Source organism: Micromys minutus (assembly GCF_963924665.1).
Source record: "Micromys minutus genome assembly, chromosome: 6".
Lineage (NCBI taxonomy): Eukaryota > Metazoa > Chordata > Mammalia > Rodentia > Muridae > Micromys > Micromys minutus.
In genome coordinates, this window is record NC_137975.1 from 43,667,994 (window position 1) to 43,687,979 (window position 19,986).

General features: G+C 43.7%; 1 protein-coding gene across 2 annotated transcripts in view; it reads left to right on the top strand.

Annotated features, from left to right (window-relative positions):
• PIP4K2A (phosphatidylinositol-5-phosphate 4-kinase type 2 alpha) overlaps positions 1-19,986 on the top strand; it is a 156,868-nt gene that overhangs the window by 77,818 nt on the left and 59,064 nt on the right. For both annotated transcript variants that reach the window (XR_013975049.1, XM_080917749.1), the window contains exons 2-3: positions 11,820-11,917; positions 13,610-13,706. Coding sequence is in view for 1 of the 2 variants with exons in the window: in XM_080917749.1 (XP_080773875.1) it covers positions 11,820-11,917; positions 13,610-13,706 (195 nt within the window). In the remaining variant the exon portion in view is untranslated. The remainder of the gene's footprint in view (positions 1-11,819; positions 11,918-13,609; positions 13,707-19,986) is intronic.

Below are 19,986 nucleotides of genomic sequence, written 5' to 3' on the forward strand. Positions count from 1 at the left end.
TATGTATAAATCCTAATATATACTTTACAGCATATTTGCAAACTTTAGATGTCCAATTAAGTATATACATTAAAACACTACAAAGAATCTGTAACTTTCATTAAATATTTTTTCTTTCTTTCTTTTTTTTTCCTTTTTTTTTTCTTTTCTTTAAGTGCAAGTACTATAATTGATTAATTATTTTTCAAAGTTGTATCCTAACTGTGACTTTCTGGACGCTTACTTCTGAATTCTGTGCCCTTTGCTTTTTTGGCTTTAATAGCTTTGTTGTTGAAAATTATACCTCACAGAAATACATAAGCCCAGAGAATGACAGAACATCACCACGGCCTGTATTTGACAAAGTATCTCATCCTCCCTTATCAACTCATGCCAGATGTACTGAAGTTCTATTTTGTTGACTTTCAAATGATACAATTTTATTTTCCTGAAAGCTTCGAAATTGGCCAGGAGGTTTATAAGTCTTTAGAAGTCCAGCAGATAATAAGCAGTTAATAAATGTAATGGAGCTCGCATTGCGCATTTCTCACAGGCCAGGAAGAACATTCTGTGGGGAGTTATGGATTAGTTTTCATAGGTGGCTCAGGTGCCGTTGTTTTTGGCAAGCTGGCAAATGTGGAAACTTAACAAATACCTGTTTTTTATACAACTCTGGTTTCAAAGCTGTAGCTTCTCTTGAGGTGTTACTTTCTGACTTACTGTAGAGCCCCACAAAAAGGAAGTATAAGGAGCATGTACGGGGTTTTTGCTTCTAGGTAGAATTCTGCTAAGTGGCCCCTTTGGAGACTGGCAAGGTTCACCAGTGTCTAAAAGAAGCACATGATTCATCTCCTGAATGTTACAGTGTTAAGGGTCTATGCTTGGCTTTCCTCTGCACCACACACAGTCATTCCTCAAATGTAGCAATCACTTAGCAATGCCAGGCCAGGGAATTGCTAGAATCAACTTTAGTGCAACTATGAAGCAAGCTTCCCTAGGGTGTGTAGTTTATTCTATTTTTAAGTCTTGAAATATTGAGGGCATCTGCCAACAGCAGGTACTAGCTGGCAGAGGGATTTGTGCCAATTTGATTTCACGTTGGATTTTGTGCGTCTTTAGCCGTTTCTACCCTGGTAGGAGTACAGAGCTTTTCTCTATGGTGTTGTACATGAAATGCAGTGTTGGTTTGTTTGAACTTTGCACTTAATGGCACCTTGTATGAAGCACATTCACATTAACCATGGCATTTATTAAAGTCTGGCGAAGCACTAAATTTGGTAGTTCATTGTCACAGGCAGCACACTTCAGACCCTCAGCAAGCCATACCTTCCTCTAATCCTCAAAATACAGTGTGGATTAGGGGTTGGTTATCATTACCAAATATAGTTGAAAAGCAACCCATGTTTGAAAGTCTTTCTAGTCATTTCAGTTGTTCTGAACAACAGTTCTTTATTCCACCAAGCCCTGAGCATTTGGATTGACTGGTGGAGGGAACAGAGAAATCAGCTCTACCCCACGGGTCTATGCTTACTCAGGATTAGTAGTAGCTTGGTCTGAGGTTTCTTTACAGACTTCCCCTTAAGCACCTGCTTGCTTTGTGGGGGTTTGTTTTACTCAGCTGAAGAGGAGCTCAGTGTGAGTCTGAGGCCCAGGGCACTCAGAACCTCAGTTGCATCTGATGAAATCAGTGCACAGATCATGGCAAAGGCTTGGTACACTTGGCACATACACACTCACGAAAAAAGAAAAGCCAGCCATCTGACAGTTTGTTGATATTAGTTCATGTTCCAGACTGAGGTTCTGGTGGCCAGTTGGTGAATTCTGGGTGCATGGAGGGTAATGCCTATTGGCTAGTGGGTGGTTAGCAAGGTAACCCATGGGGTGTTGCCTATGGTGGAATTTTTTCTCTGGGGTTTCTTCCCCTCAGTGGGATTGCTCCAGTGTTCCTAAGGGAGTGACCTGGACTGCAGGGGAGAGGGTGGTGGTGTAGCCCCAGGAGTTGGAATACAGGCTCTGTTTACTCTAGGGCCCAGCTGGTATCCTGCTCTCAAAGTCAGAGCCTCTTGGGACCTGGTCTCAAGTAATCAGCCCTTGTCTTTGCTTCTGAGAGAGTCTAGCTGTGGTGCCAACGTCCCTGCGTGCTTAGCTGGCAGCTGCCTCTCTTCGGCCAGTTAATAGTCGCTTACTTTGTGCCTGTTAAAGATTCTCTGTGACTTCTCTTTTGTCTGTGGTACCTTTGTCTTTACCCGAGGGGTTGGGGTTTTTGTTGTTTTTGTTTTTCTTTGTTGTTTTGTTTTTCACCCTCCACTTCCTCCTTTGTCCTTCCAGTGGGGTTTCTGGAAGAAATAAAAATGTAGTCCATCATCAACTCCAGGCAGGAGTCCGGGAAATCACCATTATAGCTTAATGGCAGCCTTCCTCACATTGTTCTGTGCAGGCGATCTTGGGTAGGGAAGCTGGCTGCCTCTCTGCTCTGCACTTAGAAAGGAAAACAGGAGTCTAACCTAAGAGACCAGGAATCCAGCACTTCCTCGCTGGAATCTTAATGCCAGTCCAGCAGAGAAATCTCCTTTAAAAATTATATATCTGTGGGGGGGCAGACTGAAACCCAAATCCTTTCCCATCATCTGCAGGCTTTACTAATGATGTCCGTGTGATTGGTACATTAAGATGCATGGCTGTCTTGCATTGCCTACTTTTTGAGTGTATGTGTTTGGCTCTCTAGGACGCCAGTGGGAACACAGTGTGACAGGCCAACTCGTCTTTGCATGGCCAGCTGCACCCCATTCCCAAAGGACTCTGAGAGTTAGGGTCCCTGCCAGAATGACTGTCAGAACCCCACTGTCCAATCCCTGATAGAATCCTAACTTCACAGGGCACATGGTTTGAGAGCATCCTTTTTATAAGATGGGTTTACTGGAAGTAGTAAATTATTTGAGTATATTAGATACCAACCAAAAAGAAAGTTATGTTCACTTGAAACTTTCCAGATTCACTTGTTAGAGTCGGCTAATTACTGGCATGCATGCCACCTAGAGGAGTGGAGCTTCTGTACATTGACAGTTACCACTGCTGTGTTTGGACATCTTCAGTTGCAAGTAGCAGAAGCCTCCCTTCCACTGTCGTAAAGGGTTAGTCTGCGTTAATCACTTTCTGGTCACTGCGGCTGCGATTTTGGTTCGGACTTTCAGAAGGTTTGGTTTGTCATTGGAACAGATATGGCCATAGCCTTAGGCCCAGCCTAGTGGCTTAGGTCCCATGTCCCAGAGAGATTCCACAGTCTTCTAAAATAGTGTCACCAGCTAGGAACTAAAGCAAATGCCTGAGTCTGCAGGAGACTTTGCAGATTCAACTTCTCTAAGGCACTTGTTCGCAACCTTTCTAATGCTGCAACCTTTTAACACAATTCCTCAAGTCCTGGTGACCCCCAGCCACAAAGTTATTTTGTTGCTACTTCATAACCGTAATTGTGTTATGAGTCCCGCTGTAAATACCTGATATGCAGGACACTGATATGCAACCCCCAAAGGGGTCTTGACCCCCAATTTGAGAACTGATGATCTCATTAGGACTGTGGCCGTAAGCCGGCCTAGGCATTTAAATGATGATTTGAATCATCCGCACATGGTTTTGTGCTTTCCTGGCTTCTGCCTGGTACCCTTCTAAGAGGTGGCTTCGTTGAACAAGCAAGACAGAAGACGTGAGTTCAGGCAACTGCAGATGGGTGATCTTGACTTCCCTCACATGACCCTGCTTGATCAACCTGGATGAGCTCACAGAGATCATTCAGGAATTAGGGGGTAGGGGAAAACCTGTAAAAAAAATGTGTTTTGGTTTGTTGAAATTTTGGGGACTGCTTCAGCAAGGTGAAGCCCTGGGGTTCTGTGGTGCCTGAAAGACTGAACAGGCATCCAGTTAGGGCACCAGGGACGGATGGGAACAAGGGGTACTCCCCTGCAGCCACTCACACCAGAGGCACGATGCCAGGAACAATGATGCCACAACAGCCCTGCCTGTTCCAAAAGAGGCCAGAAATCCATATTTGTGTGTAAACTATCTGAAGTCTGATAGGCAAGTGATTAATTCAAGCACTTTCTAAATCACTGAGCTGAAAAAGCACATCATTTGACATTTCTTCTCGAGTTCATTTTAAAGGCATGAACGTGCGATCAGGGGCCTCTGAGCGCCAGATGAAGTAGGACCAGCCTCAGTTATGGGTCTCCAGACTCCAAGGCCGGGGTCCTTCTCAATAGACCACTTTGTAACATTTGTTTTCCTTGGCAAAGTCTTTCTTAGATTTTTCTTTTAGAAAGCCTGTCTCTGAAATAAGTTACAGATTTCTGGCCTTCATTCAGCAATTTAATGTTGGATTCTGTGTTTTATGGGTGGCAACTTTTAACACGAATCCATTGAGTTGGTAGCAGGCCAGCCCCCGATTCTGTTCATCAGAAATCTCCGTGGTACTGGACTCTGGAGATGTCTCAGTTGGAAAAGTGCTTGTCTCAGAAGCATAAAGACTTGAGTTCAGTCCCTAGGACCTACATTTTTTAAAAAAGACATATTTGTAACTCCTATGTTGGGGAGGTAGGCACAGGAAGGACCTTGGGGCTTGCACCCAGCTCCCCTAAGCAACTTGACAAGGTCCAGATTAGTGAGAGACTCTTTCCAACACAACAGACTGGGCAGTCATGAAGGACAGGCACAGAGGTCGACCTCTGTATGTGCATGTGTACAGAAATTTGCACACAGGTGCTCGATTGAGTGTGCGTGCGCGCGCGCGCACACACACACACACACAGACACACAAACACAAGGAGGGAGCAGGTGGGGAGAGGACTCTTGATGCTAGAGCTTTGGGATACTGTGTTTCTGGATGGTAGAATTTATGTTTGCATTATAAATTCAAATAAGATTCTAAGCCAGGGTTTAAATACTGCAGCTGACATTTATTATTATTTTAATCAATTAGCCACTATTCAAAAGATTGAGTTGATTGCTGTTACTCAAGAGAAACGACTCCTAAGTGATTGACTTGGGTTTTGGAGTGTGCAGGTGAAGGAGGCAGACCCTTTTGTCTATGCTTGTGTCTCCGCTTGGCTATCAGAACAATTTCATTTGCCCCGTCAAAATGAAACATCGTTTTCTAGATATTGGAAGGCAGCTCATACTTGGATCCTGTGGTCTGTGTGATCTGCAAACATAGAAATGTTAGCTCTTCAAAAATGCCTTCAGAAATGAATATTGATGGAGCCTCTGTAGAAAATTGGCCTCGTCCTGTGACAAATAAAAATACACTTTGCAAACACCTTCGGCCGCCTGTTCCTCCTGCCCCTGTAACTGGCTCTAATTTGCTCTGCCTGCCCCACTGAAACCTCAGAACTTTCAAATTGCTATTCAGTTTGCATTGTCAGCTGTAGCCAGCGCCACTCCTGCCCAAGTGCAGGCCACATGCCTGTGTCTGGGGACTGTTTTGAAAATTCTTAATTGCTTCAACCCATATTTGTGGTGAGATTGTAAAAAATATTTACAAATTATGTGCAAATTATTGAAGTCTTTTTTTTTTTCTTGCATGGAACTTATCAGTTACAAATGGCTATCCAGTTGATACTGAAAATCTGATTTTAAAAATTTAGGTAATTCTCCCCAAACTTAAGTTAGTAGGAAAAATATCAAATGAAAATGTGTTGTTTTGTTTTCTCCCTGACTTTGATTTTGTTCACTCTGCCCTACTCTTCTGCTTTGTTTGTGTTGTTGAAACAAGATATCTGTGTTTTTCCTCATTAGTTTCCATTGTAACCTTCAAAGTTAAGTTTCTTTGGTCTGTATCCCCTGTGATACCAAATAAGGTGGCTCAAAAGAGCTGGGGGTAGGGAATCTTGAAGGCTTTCTGAGTCACACAGGGGAAAATACTTTCCTAGGAAGTGGGACTTGAGGTAATTTTTGTATTGGTGAGAATAAGTGAATGTTGCCATTTGTGTGATCGTGGACCCCTGTGGGGTAGGAGTGGGCAGAACTAGCCACAGCATCCAATTCCTGCCATACCCCATAAATACTGCTGTCATTTATTTCCTAGGTGGGATGAACCCTGGGGGAGGAAAAAAATGCTTAAAGTAAGTGGTTTGGTAGAAAAATCTTTGTGTGCTTTATTAGAGAACTGCAAAGGAATTTTTAGGATGAGTCCAGTAGGTATAAAGTATTTCTTTTCAGATGCTCATGATGGAACAGTAACAGGGAAGCTGGTCATATTGTTTACCATGAAGTCTGGATCCTTCTGTGAAAGCCAAAAGCAATCAAAAACCCGGCGTGGGAAATCTGGCATGACACATGTAACAATTAGCCCTCCCTTAAAAAAAATCTATTAATGGGAACCTGAATTCTAAATAACCATGCCCAGTATTGCATGCTAATTCTTCTTCCTGCTGGGTCTTTGCTAATCATGACTCCTTGGTGCTTATTCTGGCCCAGTTCCCACTTTGCAGGTTTCTCTGTTGTAGAACTGTGTTTTAAGTAGGCATTCAGGTTACTTCTCTTGAGATTTGGAGGAGGAATGAGTGAGCATCTCTGGTCCTCCCCACTCTTCCTGTTTCCATCCTGCTCTAGTCTCAGGTAGACTTGGCTGCTTCCAGACATCTCTGGTCCCCAGGAAGCTCTTGAAAGTGTAGCCCACAGCTGCTCACGACAGAGTCCTGTTTTAACTCTGTGAATCATGATCTGTAGAGAAGTGTCTTTACTAAAATCAGATTAAATGTCTGTGTCTCCTCTACATGTGAGAGATGTTTGGGGTTTTGATAGACAAGTGAGTTGGTGCACCCCTTTAACCCCAGAGGCAGGTGAGTATCTGTGAATTAAAGGACAGCCTAGTTTATGTAGTGAGTTCTAGGCCTTCAGGGGCTATATAGTGAGACCATGTCTAAAAACAAACAGAAAAATAAATAAAAGTCCCCAAATAGTTATTTTTTAGTCTAAAAGCATAATATTTAGGGGAAATGTATCTTAATTAATTGTCATAAGTAATGCCTTAAAATGTATGAACTTATTCTTTCTTGACTTAAAAATTATATATTTGCTGTATATTTTTCTTAATGCCTCAGCATGAAACAGCTTTGTGGGGACACATTTATGCACCATAATTTTTGTTTATTTCTTGTCCGGAATCTGTTCATTGGTTCTGGTTTTTGCAGCTTAGATGCATGCTTGAAGTGTGAATTTATAGGAATGGTACTCACTTCAGCCATGTAGCTCACGGGAAATAACGAACCCATGATTTACAGTGTTGTAGCTAACTTGCACATGATAGGAACTGGAACATTCTTCTGAGGAGAAAAGTCAAGACCCCTTTTCCTTGTTGAGCTGTGAGGAAAAGTTCAGAGAAGGCTACTGTGTAGTATGTGAACAATGGTTTTCCCATGAGTTTTGGAATTTATTACAATTGTCTTAATAAATAATTGCTATGGAGATTGATTTGCATCCTTCAGTGATAACTGTTTATGATTCTTTCAGAGGAGTTGGGTGCAGGCTGAGTGACAAGTAGCAGGAACAGTGACAATTGAGGGACAAATCTCAGCTTAGGTTGTGTGGGTGAGACCAACACATTTACTATTTATTTATTATTTTTCTTTAAAAAAGAATTTCTTCAGAAGTTTTTTTTAACACAATAAAGCTGTACATTTTAATTTTAGATGCTTATTTTATGGTTCCTTGCTGTGAAGGCTCACCCTCTAGGCTGGTAGGAATCTAAAAAGATCCTGAGTTTGGGAAATCTAGCCACTTGCTGTGACTGCTGGAGTCTTGACCACATGGGCTGAATCCCAGATGCAACCTGACCAGCTAATAGCGGGTTGCTAATCTCACTAAGCCTGCATTTCCTTATCTGGGAAATGGGAATGATAGGACCTACACTACTGAGCTATAAATATCAGATGAGACACTATGGCCAAAGGGGTCAGAGTGGCATTTGGCAGATGTCCAGCAAGCATTAGCTGTGGCATTAATGCCAAGTATTAAAGTGAGTTGAGACAAAGTTGAGCAGAAACTAAGACACCTACCTGCCCTCTTCCCCCACTTCATACTATGCCTATTTCTCTCTGCCTTCTCCGTTCCTTAACTCTTAATTATAATGTGGTCAGGTCATGTGGACACATGGTATTAACAGACATTTGAACCTCCCTCCCCTCCGTAGCCTTGCTTCAATTGATATTGACAACAGAGTTCCTTTATTTCATGTCTTGTATGAGGCCTGGGCATTGTGAGTTTCTGTACCCAGTGGCTCAGCAGAAAGCAATGCCTGTGTTTTAGGGGGTGACTGGCACAGCATAAACAGAACCACAAGGTCCTTCATAGGGTACAGGATGACCCAGCAGGTGGCCTCTCTGCATGGATATATGTGTGACATACACTTAGAAAAGTTCTGAGCTGTGTAAGATGGTGACTATGTCTGTCTAAGCAGAACAAAGCCGGCTTTCCCAGAGGGGTTTGATGACCATTAACTCTCCCCTGTATGAAGGCGATGCTGCCTTTCAGTCGTAAGAGTTCATTAAATATCCGCAACCCTATAGAATGTGCCCGGAATAACGCAGTCAGTGCTTTCCGTTCGCTTGGCTCCACTCTTAGCTCCAGAAATGAAAAACTGTTCAGATTTTATAATATACTCTCATTCCTAAGGGGAGGGGGCTGGTTTTTCAATACAGTGAGAGTTAATTACAAATCTCTCTGTGTCATTTCATGAATATTACATAACCTACATAAATGTGTGTGAGTTCTCAATTTAAGTGTCTATAAAGACAGACATTCTTCTTTAAATACTGATAAGAGCTGAGTGTATAGTTCAGTGGTTGAGCACAAAGCCCTGAGCTCTATCCTAGCACCACAAAACAATATTTTTAATAACAATACTACTACTAATAATAGTTGTTGTAGAACAACAACAACAGCAGGAGCAGTAGCCGCTCACTGCCAGTTTTATCCCTAATTTTGCCATCGGCCACCTGGAATGACTGGACTAAAGTAAAAAATGCTAAGTCAAGAAATTGAAATGTTAAACTTCAAAACCCACTGTCAAGAGAGCTGCAAGCTCAAGGCTAGGAGCCCCACATGAGTTACAGAAGTCAGTGAAGAGGATTAGTTCAACCTCATCTGAGATGGTAACTTACCACTGTGGTTTTGGGACCAGAGGCAAGCATACCTTTCAGCATATGTAATGGCAGACTCATAGGCTAAAGGGAGTGGAGTTACCCAGGAAGTCCAATGAGTTTTCAGTGTCCAAGCACTGCTCAATTTAACACATTTAGGTAAAGCTGGTAAGTGAATGCTAACTTTATGCACCAAAATGAAGCATTCCTACAGAACAAAGTCGAGGTTCAAGAGATGCTGTTGGAAACATTGATTACTAATTAAAAGTTGCCCCTGAGTGGTAGATCTCTAGTTCACTGTGTGTTCATTCACTTGACCCAGAAGTTTGAAAGCATAACTTGGCAAGGGAGTGAGAAAGGAAACACAAAGCTACTGAGAGTGAAAGACAATGGAGCAGAAAGATGAAATGACCCAAGAATGTCTAGTTAAAGTCAGCCTGTTCCTCAGCTATCAAGGTAGAGAGTGAGCTAGGGAGATGGCTGGATGTATAAAGTGCCTCCTGTAACAAGCACCAGGCCTGAATTGGGATCCCCAAGATCCCTAGCGCCCCTAGCAGTGAGGGGGATTGAGGGGGTTCAGACTCTTCTCTGAAGTTCATTGCATCCAGCCTAACCAAATGGAGGCTATTCCTGCTCAATTTCAAAACCAAAACCAACAACAAAAGGGGTGGAGCTACTCCAGGAAGACCCTGAATGTCAACCTCCAGACCCACATACCTACACTAACAAGTATACGTATCATGCAAACCCAGCACATACCTAAGTAAGTAAATACATATGCACTACTGAATTAGGTCCTCACAGCTCACATCTCCATCATGAAAGTGGCTTCAGCATCACTCCCTTCAAGAAGCCATTTACCTCACCCCTGCTCCAAGTTCGCAGTTCACACTTACTGTCTAGACTCCAGCGTTTCTATTAACTGCCTGGGGTTTGGGTCCAAGTGTCCTGCCCATCATTTCTCATGGGAATTCCTATGTGAGGGACTGTGTGACTCTGATTTCTCGGTTCTTGCTCCTCTAGCTACCACACTGTGAACAAAGATCTAAGACCTGAAGGGCCAATCCATTCATCCATTCATCCATTATCCATCCATTCATCTATCCATCATCCATCCCTCATCCATCATCAACCATCCATTCATCCATCATCAACCATCCATTCATCCATCATCCATCACATCATCTACCCATCCATCCATCACATCATCCATCCATCCATCCATCCATCCATCCATCCATTCATCCATCCATCACATCATTCATCCATCATCCATCACATCATCCACCCATCCATCCATCACATCATCCATCCATCCATCCATCCATCCATCCATCCATCCATCCATCACATCATTCATCCATCATCCATCACATCATCCATCCATCCATCCATCCATCCATCCATCCATCCATCCATCTCCGTGCATAGTCCCTGAACCAGACTTCTCCAGCATGTACTCAGTGCCTTTTCTCTGACCCTTTCAAATCAGAATGCAAATGGACTCTAAGCTCTGCCCCAAAGCCAAGCCCCACTTCTTCAAACCTCATTTTCTACCTTTTCCATTGGAACTTCTGGGGTTCCTCTTTTCTCTTTAAGCGTCAGATCCACCAATTGCCATCAGCTTTGTCTGACAGTGTTGGACCAGCAGCAGCCTCCAGGTTGGCCTGCAGGAAAGACAGTGTCCTGAAATCATGCTCCCTGGCTAAGAGATCATCAGTGCATTCAAATCCCTGTCCTAGCAAGAAACTCATTGCTTGTTTGCTTGGTTTTGTTTTTGCTTTTTACTACCAAGAACCCTTCAGAGTGCCTTCCATCCTGCAGGAAGTACAGACATTTAAAGTGGGTTAATGTTTTTATTGAAATCAGCAAGGGGGAAAACAGCATGGGGGTCAAGTGCAAAAAGAAAATCAGGCACCAGACCCACCCCTGCCATTTCCTGTGGTATAAAGAAAATGGGATTCTGTTTTTTTTCCTCTGAAGTCTGTGCCTTTACTGTTTTGTTTTCTTTTGAGATAGTTTCACTGGGTAGCCCAGGCTGGTCTCAAACCTGCCATCCTACTCATCCAGACGCCCCAGTGGCTCTGCTTTTGCTCCTAGCCCTGTTTGAGCTCCTCGGTCTCTTGTAACCCCATGAAGCAATCATCTTCCTGAGAGAAGGTCTCAACTGTGATGCTCAAGCCCATCTTGATATTTATATTTAAACTCAGTCCCTACAAGAAAGAGAAGAATGAATAGATGGACATCTGCATCACTCTTGAGGTGCTCCAAAATGTAAATTGTGTCTGTTAATTCAACAAATACTCACCTAGGAGGACTGAACTTCCTCTCTCAGATAACACTTTGTTCACAGAGGAAGTGGGATAAGTGATCTTCTACATTGAGGGTCTGGAAGGAGAGAGGGAGACAGACTGAGGACCAAGTGCCCATAAGGGACAGAGAACCTGAAAGACTGGCCCTTTGTATTCCTCCTGTGCCATCCAGTCCCAGTGTGGGAGAGAAGAACCTGGGTGGAAGCTGGGAGGAGGGAAGACCGACTAGAGAGGGAGGGAGGGAGGGAGGGGGGGGAGGGAGGGAGGGAAGACAACCAGAGGGAAGCAGAAGGCAGGCAGAATTCCTGTGCTCATGGATTTCTTTACAGTTACATGGCAAGATCGGGCCATCCTCACCAGGATGGCAATAACCAATGCTATCTATGTTATGTTTTTCTAGATCAATGAACTGAGCCATGTTCAAATCCCTGTCATGTTGATGCCTGATGACTTCAAAGCCTACTCAAAGATAAAGGTGGACAACCACCTTTTCAACAAGTGAGTATGGTGCAGCCTCTCTGGATACTCTCTGGCTGGGCAGACTAGGACTTTTTGTGACTTTCAGTAATCACACAGTTTTTTCAATGGGTGGGAGTAAAGTTTTGCTGATGAAGTTAATCCTGTGATAAACACAGCCATCTGTCATAATCAGAGATTCAGCAGTAGGCCCTCTGGGATAATATCCCTTTGCCTTATGGCATATTGTTCCTGTGAGTATCTTATACATTAAAAGTGATATCCTCATTACTATTTAAATTTTTTGGAGCTGAAAATTACTTGGATTGTTTGAACAGTTATGGACTTCTGCTCTTGTACACAAAACTTTAAAAACAGTGCCTTTGTGAATAGAATGACTACATTATAAAACAATAAATAATTAAGGTGTTATTATTAAACATAGCTGGATGTCATGTTTGGTGTCAGTAATGTTCTTTGTGTGAATGGGATACCTTTGATGTTAATGAAGAAAGTTGATTAGTCAATTTATCCAAAATCTAGAGCTACAGCATGGCAGACTACAGCCAGGACAGTAGCTGAAAACTAACACATACACAAATTACTGTCACTCCTGTACAGAGAACAGTAATAGCGGGGTGTTCACAATTTGTATTGATTGTTCTGTGAGAGCACGGAGAAGGGGCAATTCCATATGAGTGGGGTGAGCCTCAGAGTAACCTCGCATATCAAGATAAGTTTGAAATTTCTTTCCTCTTCTTCTCTTTGTGGTAGTACTAGGGATTGAACCTAGGGACACACACATACTAGGCGAGTGCTCTACCACTGAGCTACCCTACTGCCGGTCCCTCTATGCAGGGTCTTAGCCTCGCCTTTGTTCTAATGTGACCTTAGGAGTTCCCATAACATGTTTAGAGGCTGATTTCGTGAGTGTGTAAAGTGAAGGTGGGGCCACTCAAGGGTGTGGTTGAGGGGAAGGTCTGTCTTTATCCTAAGTATGCGGGATGAAGCCAGAGCAGAGAGACTAACTGGGTGGGGGGGGCAGGGAGGGGGCGCAGGGAAGAGTGAGAGAGAAAGACAACAGAGAAAGCCAAGAGAACTCAGAGAGAGGGTTGGTCAGAAGGACTGAGAGAGTGGGCCAAGAGTGCACAGGGCCAAATGGACAGGGTTATATAGGAAAGGAAGCTAGAGGAAGGGAGCTGGGAAAGGTTAGGGTAGGGGTGGAGTGAGAAGAGCTGAGAGGAACTCAGCCCAGGTCCTGAGTGAGCTTGGAGGCCCGCCTGGGCTTTGGTATGCTAATTGGCACCTCAGCTAGCCATTTGGCCTGAGTTTCTCTTGGACCTGACAGTGAGGAAGTGTCTCAGTGTGAATTTAGAATGTGGGTCTTGGGTGTGAGGTGAGCCTTGTTTGACCACTGCTTCCACAGTGAGCTAGCTTGCTGTCGCCTGTCCTTTCTCACTGCAGTCTTCTCTGCTCGTACATGCTTCCAGGTCTTGTCCCTTCCCACCCTCTTGGGGAATGGCTGATGTGTGCAGCCAGTTTCAAGGGGTACCACAGTCCCAGTATGAGAACAGACAGCATTTTCAGTCCGTCCCTCTGTCTGTCAGATCTGATTGGGTTGTACCTGGCGGTATGGAATCCTCTGCTTGCTGTGGGCCATGAGCTCTTGGGTGGGGCGGAGTGAAGCCTGTTAGCCTCAGGTCTGAGCCTCACTGCACCATGTGACCCTTTCAGGGAAAACATGCCCAGCCATTTCAAGTTTAAAGAGTACTGCCCGATGGTCTTCCGGAATCTTCGGGAGAGGTTTGGAATTGACGACCAAGACTTCCAGGTAAGCTGCTTTTGTGAGATGGGTTTGCTTTGTCAAGTAGGATTTGGATTTCTGTCCTTATGAACACCCTTTGCAGGCTCAAGTTTCTGCCTTCATTCTGAAGTTAGGCATTTTCTAAGTAAAGGCATGTTTGATTCCCTTGAGATGTCTGTAGGAAGAGAAGACAGCTCTAAGAGTGAATACTCTCACTTCTACATGCAAGTTTTTGCTAGCATGTCATCACCTATGCAAGTATGTGTGTGTGTTAAATTCATGTTTTTCTATTTTGGCAGAGGCCACTTAGGAATCTCAGGCAGGGATTGTGTTCTTGCTGATTTTCTGGGTTGTAAGTGGGCAAACTCTTCATCCTGCCCTAGTATTTTCACCAGGCTGTGCTTGTGTCTCCTGGCGCTAGGCTGTAGAGTGGACACAACTCTCCCATCCCCTCCCTCTCGTACCACACACTGACGCACCCCGGCTTCTCTCCCTGTACTTGGCACTGTCCCCATTTTGACTTGGAAACGTGATATAACTTTTTAAGTATCTGCTGTTCCCAGTTTCCTAAAAGAAGGCCTGCTTTCTTAACACGTTTCCGCTGCTGTGAAAAGATAGTATGACCGAGGTAACTTATGAAAGAAAATGTTTATTTGGTGTTTAGGGTTCAGAGGTTGCATCCATGACAATCATGGGGGTGGGGCACATGGTGGCAGACAGACGTGGCGCTGGAGGTCGCTGAGAGATCCTATCTTGAGACTCAAGTGTGAAGCGGAGAATGCTCACTGGAAATGGTGTGGGCCTTGAAACCTCAAAGCCTGCCTCTCAAGACAAACCTTCTTCTAATCTGCCCAAATAGTCCCACCAAGTGATATAGGAGCCTGAGGGGGCCATTCTTATTCAAACCCCCACACCTGCCACTGAGCCCCAGAGCTTCATAGAGACAGCAAGCAAACCAATAAATACTAAAGGGTTTGTTTGTGTGTGTGCTTGCTGTTTTAAAGCAGAAATCTGAGTGCTAACTTGTCCTAAGTCTTCTCAGTTGAATAAGCACTCTCTCTAACTTGCCCTAAATTTAAAACACACATCAATGCCACGTTGCCACCCCAGGCAACCTTTCAAGTGCCACATGGGCAGAGCTTGCTCTAAGTTTCTCTTGAAGAATAGGCTCAGTCAGGGAAGCTGTACTTGCCTAGCCTACCTACCTAAAGATTAGGCTCCTGACCCCACCCACCTTTGTTAACCACTCCAAGAATGTCTGCTGTGCCTGGGTGAACAGCAGGGTCACATGTTTGTTCGGAGCTGAAGGTCTGGGTACCAAAGGAAGGCTCAGGGATAGAGGACACAGAGTGTGCAGTCTGGGTGTCCTTCCCTCGAATGGCTCTGACGTCAGTACCAGGTTTGACCTTAACTGAGGAAACGGACCCTAGATCACAGTTCTGGGCATGGTGTTCATGGCTGAACAAGTATCTTCTACAGAATGGTTACTGGAGTGGAGAAAAGGAGATTTGTGTGAAGTAAAAAGGGATCCGTGGCTTGAGAACTCTTACTGCATTTAAACAGGCCGTGGGTTGTTTGAAATCTCTGCCTGATTGGAGTGTGTCCCTCCTCCATCCGCCGATTCCCTTTTAATTAGAAAATAGCCAGCAAGGAGCCTGCTATACAACTGTGAGCACTCAAGTTGGGATCATCATGGTAAAGCCTGATGCGAGCCGGTGGAGACAGGCAGGTCTCTGGAGCTCTCTGATCAGTCAGTGAGCTATGGGTTCAGTGAGGAACCCTGTCTCAAAACCAGGTAGGAAGCAAGGAAGGATGTGACTCCTTATGTCATATCAAACACATGCATCTACACATTCATGCCCCCGTGCGAACATACCACACACATGCATCTACATGTACATGCACCCATATACAACGCAAAGAACAGCAATGATATTATGAAAATTATTGGCATTTTATAGAAACTTGAGTTTCAAGGGCCCTACCACAGAACCTTCACATGTTTCTTGATTGATTACCGAATTGAGATTTTTTTTTTTTACATTTTTCCTCATCAGTTATATGGGAGAGATTGAAGAATGATCCCACTTCGTTGTGGCAGAGAAAAGTAGTTTTTAAAGTTTCCTGAAATGACAGTTTTGTGTTGCTGAAATACTAAGGCACCACTCTGTCCCCCTAAAAATACCACCATATAAGTTGATATTTCCATATGGGGAAATGACAGCATGTAGACTTCGAAAGGAAATGAGAAGGTGATTCACGAGTAACTAATTGGCAAGTCTCTTGAACACTGAGAGTAATTAATCTTCAGAACACCTCTTTCCCTCAGCTCTGCCTGCCACTTTGGGCACATAAATTGTTGCTTTCTCTGTGATAACTATATTTCTATTTTAAATGTTTTTCACTGAGAGCTCAGAATGCCTTCAGTAAACCAGATCTGAACTTTCCTCTCCAGGCCTACATTCTTTTCCCAGAACCCTCATGTCCTAAAGCTCCTCAGCAGACTGGGGTGTAGATGGTAGAGCACTTGCCCAGCATGCGCAGATTCCTGGGTTCCATCCCAAAACCAGAAGTCTGAGCCAAAGACAAGATGGTAAACTGAGGCTAAATCCAGTTGGCTAAATGGTCTGGCATGAAGGCAAGTCGGTGTGACACCCTGGCTCACTCCTTGAACCTGGTAGGCTCCAAGGTAAATAGTAAAGTGGTCCAGGATTCAGGGCAACCCATCAACTCAGCCACCACCCAGTCCTGCGTAGCAGAAGGAGCCAGTTGGCACTGGACTCCACATAGCTGTGATTCACTAGGCAGCCTCCTGCCCCTCCTGAGTGCAGCTTCATGAATACTGTGTTGACACCTAAACTATGGTTAGAGTATATGCTGAACACGTGAGGCACTGGTCCCATCCCTTGTACCAAAGACAGAAAAATTTGAAAAGATGACAGAGGTCATCCATATGAGCCTAAAGTACCCTTCCAGGGTGACTGGAAAAGCTGGGCAGCAAATGAAACTCCTGTCACCCTAAAGAGGCACTGGTTTGCTAATGAGGAGCAGCTGTTGCCTGGCAGTGTTTATTTTCTGAGGCACTTGTATTTTAGACAGGTGACCTTAAATCATTGTGGCAATAAAGACCAGGGCCATTTGATTAATTGTGTATTTGCGCCTTTCCCTTAACTCAAAAGTATGCCTGTCTCACCTTGTTCCTCCAGCATGTTAGTAGAGGCTTCTTTGATAACGTAGAAAGAGATAATTAGCCAGCCAAACTTAAACTTCCTGAATGAGTTGAAAACACTTCTCTCAGCCAGCAAATCTGTGTCTTCGCTCTGGTGTTGATTTAATGGGTGCAGGGATGTCTTTAACTTTTCTTCCCTTTTGGGGGATTTAGCACTAATTAACAATCCCATCCATGATAGCCACTTTTGGTTGCTCTGACAGAATACCCAAGAAAAATGATATAAAAAGAAAAAGGATTTCATTGGGTTCGTGGTTTCAGAAGTTATACACCCATGGTGCTTTGGGCCTGGGTTAAGACAGAATATCATGGTTACAGAAGCATTTGTTAGAGAAAGGGACTGGCCTCGAGACAGCCAGGGAGCAGGTCAGCCCTCTTAAGTCAGTCCTGGCCAGTGGGAGAGAGGCGTCAGTTTGCTTTTGGGTTTCCACAGAAGCCTACCTACCCACTAAACCAAGAAGTCGCCCAGGATGGAGCCTGTAGTGTTGAGCCTAAATCCAGGGCATAGTGGGAACTGAGCCCTCTTGTTTACTGTGTAGGATAATACCAGGTTTTGTTTGTCCCCACTGTGCCTCCTGAATTAGAAGCCCTCATTGTTCACGTTTGATGCCCTTTCTTCTTTGTATCTGCAACAGGGTTCTAATTTTAAAAATAATTCATTTTAGAAGCTAACATTTTAAACTTCTGATGTTCTTGTTTTAAGTTTCAAGCTCTAACTTGCAGACTTTCCCAGCTCCCCGCATTGTAAGGGGTAGGGGATTCTGCCAGGACATCTGTCAAAGAAAGATATTTGCAGGGCAGATTTCTCACGATGGTATAAAGCTGTATGAAGGAGGAACTATAGTCTTGCTTATACTGCCTGCCTTCCCTTTAAGAGCTCTGGGAGAAACGCAGAGGGGTAGGGGCATCCTGCAGTACAAAACAATTTGGTAGAGAGGGAGCTAACGGAGAGACACACATGGGGAAGTAGCCAGACACACAGGAGAGTGTGATAAAAGTCTGGAGGCCTCACCTTATTCTGCTGCTAGCAAGCAGTTTTGTGGATTTTGTGCAGGGGGAAAGACATGTATGAAGTCTGCTTTTGTTTTTTTGTGGGTATATATATGGTTTAAATGCATATGGGCATGTATGCGTATATGTTTGCATATATGCATGCATGCAGAAGCCAGAAACTGATGTCTGGTATCTTTCTTAATTGCTTTCTACTTTACACATGGCCTCTCACTAAATCTGGAGCTCTCTCTACTTTCCCTGGGAACCCCTATCTTTGTCTCTTGGATGCTGAGACTATAGTGGCCTACCTTACCCATCTGACTTAATTTGGCTGTCTGTAGATCCTAACTTGAATGGCATGTACTTTATCTACTGAGGCATCTCCCAGACTCTGAAATCCGGGAGTGGGGGTGGTAAATCATTTTTAAAAGGCTTATTTTTATTTATGTTTCTCTGTGTATGCCACATGAGTGTGGGTACCCACAGAGGCCAGAAGAGGGCATCAGATGCTCTCTTATGACTGCTTTACCTGAGTAGGACTTTGAACCACTCCCTGGGCCTCCTTTTCTCCCATATACACCTTTTTTTTTAAGATAGTAGGATGGTTACATAGGGAAGGTCTACAAGAGAGAGAAGAAAACAGGAAACTAAGGGAAATCTCAGTGTGTACAGAGGAGAAGAGGGCAGAGTCATTTGTCGCTGACAGAGAACAGCTACATAAAACTGAGAGTCAAGCAGGAAAGTCGGGACCAGGGGTCAGTGAAAACAAAGAGAGGCACCAAAGAGGAGTTGGCGCCTGCGCAGCTGAGAGGATGGATAGTGTGAGTCACAGACAGAAATTGGGAGTTTAGTGCAAGAAGAGAAGGGAAGATAAGGTCGAGTTTCTGACCTGTGGCCTGGAGACCATGACATGCTGACAAGACAGTTGACCCTAGGTAGTACTAGGTAGGAGTCTGGGGGACAGACCCAGCTTCAGGAAGTCCTTGTGGGAGTCTTCCTGGATTCTATAGCTTGATAGTTATACTGACAGGCCCCACCTGTGTGTGCTTAGTCTGTGCCCTGTTTCAACTCTGGTCTCCTCCCCACTGGGCGGTGGGTGTCCTAGTTAGACTTTTATTGCCAAGAAGAGATACCAGGACCAAGGCAACTCTTTTTTTTTTAATTTAACAACTTTGTTTAAAAAAAAAAAAACAAAGATAAATGTACAGATTTTAAAAGCATTTTTACATAAAAGTATATGAATACATTTTTGTCAGTACTCGATTTTTTTAAAGGTTTGATAGTATGCATTAAAGTCTTACTAGTTACAAAGAGCATGAAGTACATGTAAAACAAGATGTAACCTGGAAATAGTCAAAGTTTTCTTAGTGTGTAAAGATTAAACATAATGATTTTTCTTTTTCTTTTCTTTTCTTTTCTTTCTTTCTTTTTTTTTTTTTTTTTTTTTTTTTGGCTTTTGTTTTTCTTGAACTTCATATAGTCTGTGAGTTGTTTCTGGGGTGTCCAGAGCTTTCTGGCGTTAGCATCCCACTATCAGTGACTGCACATTATGTCTGTTCTTTTGTGACTGGGTTACCTCACTCAGGATGATATTCTCTAGATGCATCCATTTTCTTAGGAATTTCATAAAGTCATTGTTTCTGATAGCTGAGTAGTGTTCTATTGTATAAATATACCACAATTTTTGTATCCATTCATCTACTGAAGGACATCTGGGTTCTTTCCAGCTACTGGCTATTATAAATAGGGCTGTTATGAACATTGTGGTGCATGTGTCTTTGTTGTATGTTGGAGCTTCTCTGGGGTATATGCCCAGAAGTGGAATAACTGAGTCTTCAGGTAGTACTATGTCCAATTTTCTGAGGAACTGCAAGATTGATTTTCAGAATGGTTGTACCAGTTTACAACCCCACCAACAGTGGAAAAGTGTTCCTCTTTCTCCTCATCCTGGCAAGGATCTGCTGTCATCTGAATTTTTGATCTTAGCCATTCTGACTAGTGTGAGGTGGAATCTCAGGGTTGTTTTGATTTACATTTCCCTAATGATTAAGGATGTAAAGCACTTCCTTAGATGCTTCTCAGCCA